This window comes from Harpegnathos saltator, unplaced genomic scaffold (assembly GCF_003227715.2).
Source record: "Harpegnathos saltator strain DR-91 unplaced genomic scaffold, Hsal_v8.6 scaffold16, whole genome shotgun sequence".
NCBI lineage: Eukaryota > Metazoa > Arthropoda > Insecta > Hymenoptera > Formicidae > Harpegnathos > Harpegnathos saltator.
In genome coordinates, this window is record NW_020229939.1 from 1,275,675 (window position 1) to 1,289,792 (window position 14,118).

Consider the following 14,118-nt stretch of genomic DNA (forward strand, 5'->3'; position numbering starts at 1 on the left):
CGCGACACGTTCGTCATTTCCGTCTCGTGTAATTGAAAGAAATGTATCTCATTGGTCCTCGAGATACTGAATCGGCATCGCGTCGGCATCGCGTTGATTAACCGCACGGTCGAATCGCGAGTATCGGCGTTAGAGCGAGTGAAATCCGAAGGACTCCAGCAGCCGGGAAGCAGGACGTCGGCAGCGATACGTCATGTTTTCAGGTATGTGGAATCATTTATTATGCGGGAGGTCTCCGATAACGAGAGTGGACATTTAACGAATTTTCCGGGAATAAGAAGTCGAAATTTCGCGCTCGGCATTCACGATCCGTCGTCATCCGACTAGTAATTATGACTTTATGAATCTGCAATTACTCTCGTCAATCTCTGTCTGTCTATCTATTTATTGCGTTGTTGTATACAAAAGATATTGATTCAGACAGAGACGGATAACGGTCCATGAACGCGGATCTCTAATTCATCATGTTCTCAATCAAACATTCTGAATAATTCCCAACTGTATGAGTATACCGGTCTTGTGTAGAATATTCAACATCATACCGCTTCTTAGACTGCGACCTTTTTTGTTTTCGGTCAGCGCTTCTTTCCAGTCTGTTTACTCTCGTTACGAGATCTAAATTTAAATGTCCATTCGTAAAAGAGTATTTTCAAGAGCACACAACTGTTGTCTCCGCTTCTTGTTGTCATTTTTTTTCGTCAGCTCTTTCAAGTGCTCCAAGTCCTATCTAGACTTTCAATGTCAATGAAGAAAAAACCGTAGCGAATATTCTCCACTCATTTCAACCAAACATTCTTTCTCTACCGCAGCTTACCAACCAAGAACGCTAAATTTTTGTTCCAGACGTTGCGGGAAGCAAGTCCGGCGGACGCGGATGCCGCACTGGAGGATCCGGTTCGGGCAGAGCAGGATCGGCCGGAACGGTAAGGTTTACAAGTTTCCTACACATCTGTGTTCAACTCTTTACAGTCTTTGCCTTTGCAACTTGTTTCTCATCAGCTCTCTTGAAAGCTTCAAGTCTCATTTAAATATTCAATGTTGGAACAAAAATATAAAGATAGAAATTCCACATCAAAATATTTACATATTTTCGATTCGTCCCGATCAAAAATACTCTCTCTCTCTACCGCAGATTATCAACTGGGAAAACTATTTTTCTGTTTCAGTTGTTGCGGAAAGTAATCCAGCGGACGCGGATGCCGTACCGGAGGATCCGATTCGAGCCAAGCAGAGTCGGCTTGAAGGTAAGTTTACAAGTTTACTATAGTCCTCTGTTTGACCCTTGGTGATCTAGAGCTGGAATATAATTTCCGGCTCGACTTAAATTACAATCGCAGATGGTAAACTACTCTTTTACTCGCCCGCACTCGTTGGTCAAATCTGATGAGCAAATGTGAATTTTTTGTTACAGAGTTGAAGCGGAACGTGGCCGGCTCTGACTGCAAGTCGTTTCGGTGAGTAAATACAAAATGAAAAGAGAAACAAAAAATTCTGCATGACGGATGTAGGACTAGATAAAATATCGTTCGAGTCAATGCGAATTGCAAATAGATTCTTGCATGCTGGGATTTTACATTAGTGTGTTTGTGACATTGGATAAAATACATTGCTCGAAACAATCAGGGGATTACTTCATCGATAGCCTGCATTACATACGAGATTTAAAATACCGAATGACTCTCTTTTGATGTTCAGTCATCTGAATAAGAGATATTCATATCCACAAACGCGATACCGTCATCAGCTGTTTTATTTTCATTTTTCAAGCGGGCCGCAGAATTATTTAACGACAATTATTTGACAATATTCAATTGTCCGTGTAAAATATATTCATACGCATAAATGCCGATAGCGTTGGTTACTTTTCTTTTATTTGCAAAACAGGCTGTAGAATTATTTGGTAATATTGTCCATTCATCACGATCCCTATTGTCTCGAGTAGCGTACAATGCGCGCAGAAATTGCGCCAGCGCACGCCAGGCACGCGAGCTTGAGGTATCCTCGCTCGCGTGCCTTTGAATATTGCGACCGCGGTTATCAATATACGCGTTTTTACCCGCGCTGCTAACAAAGAAAGCTTAAATTCTCATTTCGCCAAAGTATCGCGAACGTAAGCTTCGTCGTGACGGAACTATCATGCGTGAAAACTTTATCCCGCTCTCTCTCTCTCTCTCTCTTTGCGCTCCCTCGAAGTGACCGGTTTCTGATTGTCTAATCTTTCCTCGCATGCATTCGCGAATATTCTCGTAGATATCGATACTCCCGCAGTTTCGCGATTTTTCAGGCGCGATCGCGAAAAGTGCCGTAAAAATCCGTTGGATGAGTCAATAAATTTTCACACGGTTCTTGCTCCTCGCTGATCCAGTTTATAGAGTCCGTTTTGCAAGGCGTAAAAACTTTCCATCGATGTCGACGTAAAACATTTGTTAATTGACACAAATATCGCCGCTCTCATATAAGTATTGACCGCGTCGCGGAAGTGTGGCGAAAGTGTAGCAATCAACGTGGGACGCGCTGCAAGATGGATGCTGCGCGACATGGAGAGCGGCAGCGGACATGAGCAGACATTGGTGGATCTGGTTGGATGCAACGGGATATCATCAATATCATCATCGGTGAGCGTTTGACTCAATGCTCGCAGAGAGCTCTTTTATTATTACATTGTGCATGCCGCAAATTTGCATTGACTTTTGTAACGAAAAATATATTCCATGAATTATTGCCATATATTATGGCCATATATTGTTGCCATATATTGTTACCATATATTGTTGCCGTATATTGTTGCTATATATTATTGCCACATATTGCCATGTATTATCGCCATATATTATGGCCACTTGAAATCGCGCGAACAATCGAGAAAACTGAATTTGCCGATAATCGCAAAGCCGTAGACGTCACGGACGGATGACAGCAGCCCGTCTCAGGGCTGCCCGATAACAATGCTGTTGCTGTAATTTAACTTTAAACCACAGCGGCCTCCGGTCGCAGGAAACTTTCTATCGCGGACTAACCCCTCGAATAGAATGTTCCCGAGAAGCGCTCTTGACATAAACGCTGGTTATAAGCGAACTTGCCTCGTTAGGGCCTCGTCGCGGTATCGTTGTCGCGGAAAATAAGGAAGAAAGGAGTTAAACATCCGCACCGCTGTGAGAAGAGGAGCGATGACGTCCCTTCGCGAGTAGAATGTTAGGCCCTTGCGAACGCGAGCGTTAAATTCCACCGCGGCTGCGAACGTCCCTCGACTAGTTTCTTCGCGGAAACTGAATCTTCATAACTCGCGCTTGATCGTACGTTGAGACTCAATCGAGGATGGGAGATTGAAGCGGGAGTTGATGATATAAGCGTGACAAAATAGCCGCACATTTTATGATCGCTCTTTAAAATGGGCGCTTCTTTCGTCGGTGATAAAGACGAGAAGAAATCAGAGCCTGCTGCCGGTGAGAACGTAAACACCGCATGGATTTTCCTTCCGTAGCTGCTCCCGCGGCTGTTTAATCCTCATTACGATTATTTTTGCGGATGAGTATGGGGAAAGTGACATCCGCGGATAACCTTTGTCTTCTGAACGATACGTCTCGTAAAGTTTTCCAGCTCTTACGCAAGTTCGTCGCTCGTGCTTGATAAAAAATGTCCCGAGACGTGCCTACGAAAAATGTTGCACGTGGAGAATACTCAGCGCACGTACCATCTTGAAATGAAATACCGCGAAGGAAACTATTCTCGTTCCTCCAACTTGTGCTTTACAAGTTTCGGGATCCATGAAAATTTCAAGATCAGATACTGCTTGTTTGAGGATGGTTTTTGGACATTCTCTGTGAGAACCTGAAGAACGAGTGCCGATTTTTTTCGAAAGACTCAAGATGCAAAGCCAAATGTGTTATTTATACGCATACGAGCGTGCGATTGGCTGAGGTTCTTTTCGGGGGCGAGTTTTATCGTTTCAAATCTCGCAAGAATCGTGTGAAGAAAGCTTGAGCTAATTACACGCTCACGCGTGTGAAAACAACACACTTGAATTTGCAGCGACGACATAGCGGGGGTATTTAGCTAGTACTACCTTGAAATTTCCGATTAGATTATATTTCTCGTCAGCCGTCGTTCTGTCGCCTAGCCCCGTCTCTTTCGCCCGGGTGCCTTGCCAGGGAAATTTTTCTGGTACGCTAAATCTCGTAAGGCCATCAGTCTTTATAATATCTCGTCGGTGCATGAGGTTTATATTACCTGTATACACATATTTTGAAACATTTTCTTTGGATATTATATCAAACGGATTTTGCATGTCACGTAATATCCTTCGGACTACACGGACATTATTATTTTGATCATTTTGATTTTTTTGATATTTATTAAGAATTATCCAAAACGCAACTGCTATGTTGAACGACTCAATTGTCGTGTGAAATGTTCCGATTTTCACAAATTCATATAAAATTTTTCATTTTTCACCAATTCACAGAAGTCTTTCACTTTTCACTAGTTCAATTCATGATCGCTGCCCTGAGCAGTTGCAACGCTTCTCCAATCATCTATGTCGGCGAGCTCCTACTCCTCAGATTTCTGTCATTAATAACTCGATAATTATTGTGAATCTCGCAAAACGGTATGGGACTTTTATCTCAACCCAATCTACCCTCACACCCTTCGGGTTGGCAGCTAATTACCGGACACTTCGTATGATCTTTATGATATTAATTATACACAATGTCAATTCTTTTTTTTTGCACATGTTAATATGTTAATTCATCCTCCCTTATTTTTTTTATTTTTTTTTTTATTTTTTTAATAAAAAGTGCATGTCAACATTGTGAATGTATTTTTTATCGAAAGGTTGAAGCCTCTTTTCCGCGATGCTGATTGGCCGTCTCGAAGTCGCGTTGCGGCCGGCTTCGTGTTGTTTGCAACTGCCATCGTGTGGAATGCGTGGATAGCTGAGTGACAATTTTTGTATCAGGAGATTTCTTCTAAAAAAAAGGTGCGTGAACCTCGATTTCGAATATATCGAAGCGGGTGAAGAGAGAGAGAAAGAGTGAGAGAGAGAGGGAGAGAGAGAGAGAGAGAGAGAGAGAGAGAGAGAGAGAGAGAGAGAGAGAGAGAGAGAGAGAGAGAGAGAGAGAGAGACAGGGAGAGACAGTGAGTGACAGGGAGAGAGAGAGCGAGAGGGAGGATGAAAGTTAAAGAGAAAGAAAAAGTGAGGGAAAAAGAAAGAGTGAAGGAAAGTGATAGAGTGATGAAGAGAGGGAGAGAGAGGGAGGAGTGAGAAGGAGGGAAGACGGAGTCAGCTTCTATATTCAGGATCGTCTTGAATTTATTTTCAAATGCTTTTTAACCAATAGAACGATGCATATAGCATCTGAAGATGAACTTAAGATGGTCTGGAATAGAAATGTTAAACATCGAAATTCATTTGTCATACGGTTACACGTTACTATGCAGAAAATATGTCATGGAATTTCAAACTGTATGCGCCTAATACATCGTATGTTGGAGTCGGATATTATTAAACTTATATTACACTACAGGGATTATTTTTATGATTTATAATATTTATTCAAAACTTTAATATGAATAAGCTAAAATGACGCGGGCGTAGCGCGCGCTAGTGTTCTAGTGTTATATAAACGCGTAACAATGTGCGGGACCGTGCTTGTCAAGTAGCTATTATGGTTGTAACACGGACATAAACCGCCTGAAAATGAATGTAGCACGGACTGCCACCACATGCAGGTTTTACCGCCGAAACCTGAAAGTGGATGTAGCATTGTAGTTCCTCTCTCAAAATGGATGCAGATGGCGTCCCTTCCTAGTGCGGAAAGTCGGTGTCGTCGAAAACGCCGTGTTGGCCGCTTTTACCGTTCCTCTCTGTCGGAAAGTATCAACATCGACGAAATAATGCTAAAGACTGTCAGCACTTTCTGTTATCATTTATGCTAACTTGAGTTACAGCTTCGTATTCTAGCCACGTTATTTATTTAAGAGAGCGTCAGCGCTCAGCGCGAGATTTCTCTAAGGGCCGATTGTTCCAACTTCTTGGTAAGGAGAATGGCGTATGAGTACACTTTTCTACCTAAAGCTATATATCGAACTGAACTGAACTTCTTGGTAAGTTAATTCATATAGTTATATAGTTAGATAGTTAAATCATATGTTTATCTTTGTCTAAATTGAAGGAAAAACGGAGATAAATATATGATTTAACTATCAATTAACTTACTAAGAAGTTGGAACAATCGGCCCTGAATTCTGTAAGACTAACAGTCTTTATCAGTATCCCCACAAAAACGTACATCGAATCCACGTGGAACACACGTTGTATTTACATGGAATCCACATGGCTTTCACGTGGACACAACGTTCCTGTTTTCGTGGAGATCTCGCCGGTGCTTGTGATTTAAAATGGTAAGTCATACACAATGACGGTCATTCAGCATCTTTATTTTTCAGCAGCACAATTGAATAATAATTTCAATAACTTATTACGACAATAGTATATAGCAAATTTCTGCTATACTGCAAGATAAAATCCATCCGACTTGACATTATAATTACACAAATGTACACTACCATACCGCAGTAAATTACAAAAAGATAATGTCAACAGCTCATTTCACTGTTATTCAAAGAACGATAATTTTATATTTCCCACTTGTCATCCATTGCGGCAAATTATTAATTCGAAAAACCCGCACGAGAAATACAATCATAGGTTTCACATTAAAAATTCATCGATTTCGAGCGAAGTCAACCGAAAAAAACAAACTCACGTTGCTTCTCACAAAAATGGTTACAGTATCGGATCGTCGAAAGAATTACGATCATCAATCCGTGTATCTGTAAAATCGGCGTTTCCTCGTGTAGAAAACGCAAACGCGCCATGACGGCTTCATGACGGTAATTAGTAAAAAACGTACATTACCAAAAATACGCGATTCATTCCCGATAAATAGATCATATATGTATATATGTAACATATATATGTACACGTGTAAAAGTAAGTGCGTCGACATATGTAAAAAGTAGTAAATGTTGAAAATTAAATATTACAATCTACGAATCACGCTCGATTGGTGTTGAGTGGGACCTCAACATAAACGACGACTTTTTCACCGGGCCTCTCTCTCTCTCTCTCTCTCTCTCTCTCTCTCTCTCTCTCTCTCTCTCTCTCTCTCTCTCTCTCTTTCTCTCGCAAGCCCGGCTGCAACATTCGAACATTGAGCGAGTCGTGCGTTTGATCATCTAATTATCGGAACTTTAGGTAATAAGTAAACGGAGTTGTACGATAAGTTGGCTCGATATGCTGCGATTTGGACGAAATGTAAGCATCAGGCGCTGGGCGCCACTCGAGTGGTGCACTCGGCGGTGGTGTCATCTGTGGTGGCTGAAAAAGTCGGTCCTTGTGATAAACAACGTGCTGTCCGATCTGAATCGATGGGATGAGGTCATCGTCACTTAAATCTTGCGAAAGTGGCCCTTGCTGTTCTTTCCATAAGGTTCTGCTTACTGCCGGCTGATGGTACGGAGTTTGCGGAGTGGTTTGCGGTTCGTATAGTTCCGTGATTGGGACTGTAATGGAACGGCTGTCACATGTCGTGTATTCGTGAGGCGAGAAGCTGCCAAGCACAAGTCAAATCAGCTTAGAAAGGGAGCGGACGTAACGGGAGAAGCAAATGTACGCGCGCGGAGGAGCAAATATTTGGCCGAATGAGACGATTTTCCGGCGAGATATATGAACGATTCAGAAATTCAGACTGAACAGTCGACGTCAGAATTCAGTTGAAATTGATCAAGGTGTCTGAGTCCCACTTGAACGGAATTATTATTATTATTATTATTTTGATATTTTGATATAATTGAGATCTCTGGATCGTTCACGTTTCCCTAGAAACTTCGTTTATCCAAGCAAGCGTTTTCCTTTCTGCGTACGGGGTTGCGATACTGACCCTCCCACAAGGACTCCAGCGAATCGGCGAGTGGCTGATAAGCGGTATTGCTCGGTCCCTGCTCAGAATTCGCTCGAGTGCGAGAAGCGGAGTTGCGCCCGCGAGTGGAACTTCTCATGTAAACTTCCTCCATGTTGTACGGATCCGCAGTGTGCCAAGTCGCGCCGTACCATGGCGTGAAGGCGGTCACCGGCAATGTCGAACGATTCCCAATCGGAAATGTTTGCAGCGCGGGCGTCCAGATAGATTGCAGCGAGCTGGTGAGCTGATTCTGTTTCGATGATAATACGAGATATGAACGATTCAGAAATTCAGACTGAACAGTCGACGTCGGAATTCAGTTGAAATTTATCGAGGTGTCTGACTCTCACTTGAGTAGAATTATTACTATTTTTATTATTATTATTATTCGACTTATGATCTCTCTCTCTCTCCCTCTCTTTTTTTCTCTCGCGCACACGAGTGTTTCGTTCACTTATCTTTGGCTTTCTAATGGCGAATTCAGAGCGCACGTTACTTACCACTGTGGAGGGGTTGTCATTTAGATTCGAGCGGCTATTAACATTCTCATTAACCGACTGGCTGGGAGTAGTCCCAGATTGCACCTGACTCTGTTGGATTGCTGCGTCAAGGGGACACAAAGTTATCGTCTGATTTGATCTCGAAGTCTCGCGCGCGCAAAGTCTCCTCGCGGAGACGTGAAATTTGATTATATTTTAATATACACGCGAATTGTACCGTGCGATTGTTGCGGCGTTGTCGACGGAGCCGGAGATATCAAAAGCGCGGCTGTTTGGGAAAGCAACGTTTGAGGCGACTGTGTTTGATGAAACAACGTTTGGGGCGAAAACGTTCGATGATCAATCCTTTGAGGCGCAATTGCTTGAGGCACAATTGGCCGAGGCGCAATTGACCGAGGCGCAATTGTTTCGGGCACGATTGTTCGGACTGCAAACGGTTGAGGCGCGGGTGCAAACGTTTGAGGTGCGAGCGCCGGAAGCAAAGTCCTCTGCATCTCAAAAGTTTGAGGCCCAAATGTTTGGGGCATAAACATTTGCGGCATAAACGTTTGAGGCGCGAACGTTTGAGGCGCAAATGTTGAAGTCTCGTGAAAGTTGGTTGTCGGGTCGTAGTACATTTTCTAAAACGGAGCAACCACATAAGACACTTGTAGTGCATAAGATCCCAAGTAAGTTTCGAGGCGGTATCAAAGGGACACTCACCCCATTATAGTTGGCGTAATACATTTCTCTTGTATTGTTCTTCGCAGTTCTCTTCCTTGTAGATCTTTCTTTGTGTACCATAATAAACAAACACTGGCACTTTACAATCCGTAAGAAGAAATTCGCAATCGCAATCTCATGTGACTCGTTCGTGTTGACAGAATATTCCGCTTTCGTGTTTTCGGCTATTTCTGAAAGAGCACGAGGAGATGATTTCGTACGCTATTTTTACGTACAGCTCTTTGTACGCGATATACAATTGCAAACTTACAGCGTCGTCCAATTCTCAGCCATTCAGCCGGGCTCTAGCAGCAGTCTCGGGAGACGAACGTTTTCATGCTTATCGTCGGGCCAACATTCTGCCTGCCGCTACAATTTTCCGCAAGTGTTTGTGTCCCGTACGAACATGTACTTGAGAGAGCGTGACTTCAGACGCAAAACTGAAATACTCTTAGTTTACCTTTCTATGTGTGCCTTCATGCGGACGAATTATCACCGATGTCGGGTTTAACCGACGACGCGTATTCGCCGATATAAACATTCAACGACACATGTGCGAAATATGATATTATTTGTTAATATCGCGATCACACGTTTCGATCGTGTTTGTTATGGTAAATATATACATATATATATATATATATATATGTATAAATTTAAATATCTAATTTGATTTAAACATATCTAAACAGATTTAAACATTTCATGCGTATAAAGAAAGGATGCATATAACTGCATAAATATTTAAAAAAAAATTATATATATAATTTATATATACGTATAATACGTACATATAACTTTTTATATGTATATAATTTGTGCAGTTATATGCATCCTTTCTCTATACGCATGAAATATTTAAATCAAATTAGACATTTAAATTTATCTTAATTCAAATAATTTGTTTCCTTCTGTACGAGAGTCGACCGATATCAGTAATTAATCTCAGTATCGTAAGGCGAACTCTCAGTGTGAGCGAAATGTTTCTGTCGGCGATTCCAACATAATCTCATGTAAACACCTGCGTTACTTATAAAATTTCCAACTAAAGAAACTAATTATTATATATGCTTTTTCACATAAAACATATGTTGTAATATTTGTAATATCTGATCTAAAAATGCATTTCCATCGAAGCGTTCAGTTATTAATTTTCATTCGTCTTTCATCTCCCGAAATTTCGAGCTCTAGTGATTTTCTAAAACATGCCTGAACCGGCATTCTGCAAGACATCGATAACACCTGCGTGTGTCTCAATCAGACTACAGGTAATATTTGTTTTTGGTGCATTACCGTCTGTGAGTAACAGAGTACGGAACTTGTGGACTAACGAGGTTACCTGTCGCTGAAAAAGAGATCCCAAAGTGGAAGCAGGCTTCTGAATTCGCTGGCGCCACTTTAAACTTATACACGGCATGACATTTTTCATGTCTCGTGCGTCGCGACGCGGCAGTGATTCGGCTGGCTTCAATTGACACATCCTCGACGATGAATGAGGCAAGGATGAAAATGTGCAGCGAAAGCAAGAGTAGACCAAGACCCCGAGTGTCCAATATACTCGTACAGGAAGCGACAATGACTCTCCGACTGAAGCAACAGAAACTTCCACTTGGCACAATGACTTGACGAAGCAACAGCTTTTACTTCGTCCTGGTTGAATCGACTCGCCGAACGTGGCTTGACCTATTTTCATTTCCACACTGCTTCGATTCATATCTCACGATATCGTCGGTAGTCGGCGCGGAGGAAGAACACGTTCTGCAGCGGCATTTTTAATCCGGGCGCGACGGGCGGGCGGAATTGAAACGTACGCGCGCCCGCTGTTTAAGGGAACGTACGCCGAAGACAGCAGATTCGAATCGCCGAGAGGCGTCATCGCGACTCGTCCGTGAAGCAGCGGGCGACGAATTTGCCGTCGAGCTTTTTACGCCCGGTGAACTCGGGGGTACGGTCGGCCGGCCGGCACGTGGCCGGTGGAAGGAGCGCAAGGTTGCGCCCAACGAACGGACTTTCGGCAGGAGCGCTGAAAGGGGGCACCTTGCGCCAGCTGTCCGACGTTCTTTTAGCCGGGAAAAGTCCGAGTCATCGGGTCTCGGTATCCTCTCTTTTGTTTGATTAAAGATATCGCGTCCCCGCATAAGTCGCATGTACAGTCACTTCTCCAGGAACGCGAATTACACTCGACGCCAGCGCGAGCCGCAGCGCGAGAGAGCGACTACTATCGGAGCGACGCAGGTGCGGCGGGGAGTTATCTATTGTTTGAGCACGACCCTCGTTACTTTGCATGACTCAAGTTGCAACGCGAGACTTCAGTTCGAGGGAGAGACGCGATTCGCGGCGAGGGCGCGACCGAAGGAGATTCGTGACTCTTTCGGAGAGTTCTATTTGAGATTCGATCCAATATATCGAATTATTTCTATATATTCTTAGGCATTCTGTAAGCGGATCGTCAATTCGATATTTGACTTACGTTTTTATTCGTCGGAGATATACTCGCTTCTCGATGCACGACGAGTGCCGTTCCCGCTCGCGACGCGAATTCGGACCGACGCATGCAGCGATCGAAATCAATATTGCGACACCACCGAGAGTCCCCCGGTCTCTCTCTCTCTCTCTCTCTCTCTCTCTCTCTCTCTCTCTGTCCTCTCTCCGGGGATAAAATTATAATCCATAGTCATCCAAGGCGCGCGCCCCGCGCGCGGATCATTAATTTACGCGTTTATCGCGGTTTATCGCTTCGCACCAGCAGCGCCACGATACCGTTCGGGCCAGTTTTTTACCTCGGCGGCGCGGCGGCGGCGAACGATGCTTATCGCGCGCGCGGCCGCCCGAGTGAGTCGTCAGCGTAATTTTAAATTTGCGATGCGTCGTGCCGCCATTACGGCGCGTTTGAGCCTCTTGCGAGCGACGTTACCGCGCTTCTCGCGGCTAAACACGGTGCCCCGCGGCGGCGCGATCCGCGCTTACGACCCGCGTAAGTACGAAGTGAAAGAGGGCCAAGCGATCAGAGAGCGATCGCCGGGCGAGAGAGCCGGCTCTCCCTCGTGCGGATTCGTCGCTGCGGAGGAACGAAAAAGTCGACGCGGGTACCTGGCCCCGCGTCAATCTCGAATCGAGGGGAGGAGGAGCGACGAGAGCGCGATTCAGCGGATAGAACGAGACGGCCGCGCGCGACGAGCATTTTTACAACTCGTGTTGCATTACACAACCGGCCGCGCTTCATCGATCCGGGTAGCACGTGCCCGACCATAAGCGGGTGCAAATGAGCGGGCATAAAAATAAGTGTCGTGCAGAACAGAGCATGTTGTGTCTTACCGACGTCCCTCCCCCGTCCTCGCCGCCCCTTCTTCTCCTGAAGCCGCCCTTTCTCTTGAGACACGCTTGAACTGGGAGACAGCTGAAAACGTACGTACGTGCGCGCATCATGCCGCTCATGATCGCGCACGCGACATGCATGTGCATTGCGTGCACATAGATTTATGCACATGTGTGTAAATAAATACCCGAGCGCGTTTCTATAGGTCGCTTCCAAAGCGGTCTCCGATTATCAGCGGCGGGAATGCATCGAGTCGAGCGGCTGGCTCTTCGCGCGAGTCTTCGGCCAAAAGTCGAATTACTCAAATCGCACTTTTCGTGAATTTTCATTTCCAGCTTGAGAAATTGCAAATCTGCAAAGTGCGCGAAGTGTATTTTTTCTCGTAAGTTAAATGTATAACAAATTGTATAACTAGGCTTCGATGCAGTCTTCATAATTTTTTAGTTTCAGCATTAGAGAGCAAAAGTAGGATCGGCGGGTTTAGCTTCTGAAGAGTGATACGTAATAATCATGTTCAACAATGTTGAGTAACGCGATGTTGAAACACGGTAATCTCTAAAACACGTGTCTCCATATGCATGTGTGTTTAGAGAAAGGGGGAGTTGTACGGGCGCGTAAATATGTCATATGGCTCCCAGGGCTCGTGTTACCGGCAGTTTGAGGGTTAAATTCCAATTCGTCTGAAATCCTTGTCTACATATTATTCCGATAATATCTACCGCCCGGCCGAGCGTCGGCCGGCGTATCGCATTATCTGAGCGGACTTTACCCTCACCGACCCACCGCCTAATCCGCCGAAGTGGAATTTCGTTCGTCGTCCGGCGACGTTCCCAGCGGAGTTCATTACGTGAATTATTGAAAAATAAAACCGAGACACCTTTGAAGCGTTTTCACGGCGACGGGTGAGCTCTCTCGGCGCATTTACGTAATGACATCGCCGGGAGATTCGAGGCGATTTCCGCGAACGAAAATCCGCACGGTCGATACTCGCGCTTTAACACTGCGCACGGGAGGTTCATCAATACCTACCGAAGCGGACAAATCAAATATTTCCGTAAAATCGCACAGGTTTCTCTTCTTTCAGACACAGTCAGAAATGAGAGGTTTCAAGCAACCTGACGATTATCTCCGATTACCTGCCAATGGGGAAATCGTTCGTCCCACGAAGTGCACTCTCCGGGTAGACTCGTTCGGCGAGTCGAGAAGGGTGGACCGAAGGGGTATTTGCGCGCAGAGCGGCAGCTTTGGAAACGCTCTGTAGATGCACTTAACGACGGTATACGCGCGTTTATGGACGCACGAGAGTGCCGCGCATTAAACCGGATCGGGTAAGGCGAATTATTTATTATCATACACTTGGCCCAGTTTAAGGCGCGCACGTTGGGGTTGCCTGTGCAATTTCCACACGACGATCTCTCATCGGCACGGCCTGTGCGCGCCGACACGCGTACACGATCGTAGGCAGGTAGGCAGGTATATACCTGCCTACCTATGTAACACACAGGTATGCAGCAACCTGCGCGCCTCGAGCCGATGATGTATCGCGAGCGGAGCGCGGCGCTGCTTTTCCTCGCTTCTTCCAGGATATCTGATCAGCCGGCGGAAGCGGACGCGAGCTTGCCGGCGAGCTTCACGA

At 44.9% G+C, this 14,118-nt stretch overlaps 1 protein-coding gene across 2 annotated transcripts; it reads right to left on the reverse strand.

Annotated features, from left to right (window-relative positions):
* Window positions 1-6,400: 6,400 nt before the first annotated feature.
* Window positions 6,401-9,614, reverse strand: LOC105183172 (putative uncharacterized protein DDB_G0290521). Of its 2 annotated transcripts, none has more exons than XM_011141120.3 (6): window positions 9,438-9,613; window positions 9,167-9,357; window positions 8,682-9,084; window positions 8,465-8,565; window positions 7,944-8,214; window positions 6,401-7,566 (listed from the first exon to the last, which is right to left on the reverse strand). In XM_011141120.3, exons 2-6 carry the CDS (start codon window positions 9,245-9,247, stop codon window positions 7,244-7,246), a joined length of 1,179 nt encoding a protein of 392 aa, XP_011139422.1. In that variant the 5' UTR covers window positions 9,248-9,357; window positions 9,438-9,613; the 3' UTR covers window positions 6,401-7,243. The 2 variants fall into 2 exon arrangements, with proteins under 2 accessions (XP_011139422.1, XP_011139432.1); XM_011141130.3 differs by having other exon boundaries at window positions 7,333-7,613; window positions 9,438-9,614.
* Window positions 9,615-14,118: the final 4,504 nt, after the last annotated feature.

Coding starts and splice junctions, on each gene's coding strand:
- LOC105183172 (XM_011141120.3), bottom strand. CDS start 9,247: ATGGTACACAAAGAAAGATCTACAAGGAAGAGAACTGCGAAGAACAAT. Junction 9,085..9,166: donor ATTACGCCAACTATAATGGG/GTGAGTGTCCCT, acceptor GCTCCGTTTTAG/AAAATGTACTACGACCCGAC. Junction 7,567..7,943: donor GCTGGAGTCCTTGTGGGAGG/GTCAGTATCGCA, acceptor GTTCCATTACAG/TCCCAATCACGGAACTATAC.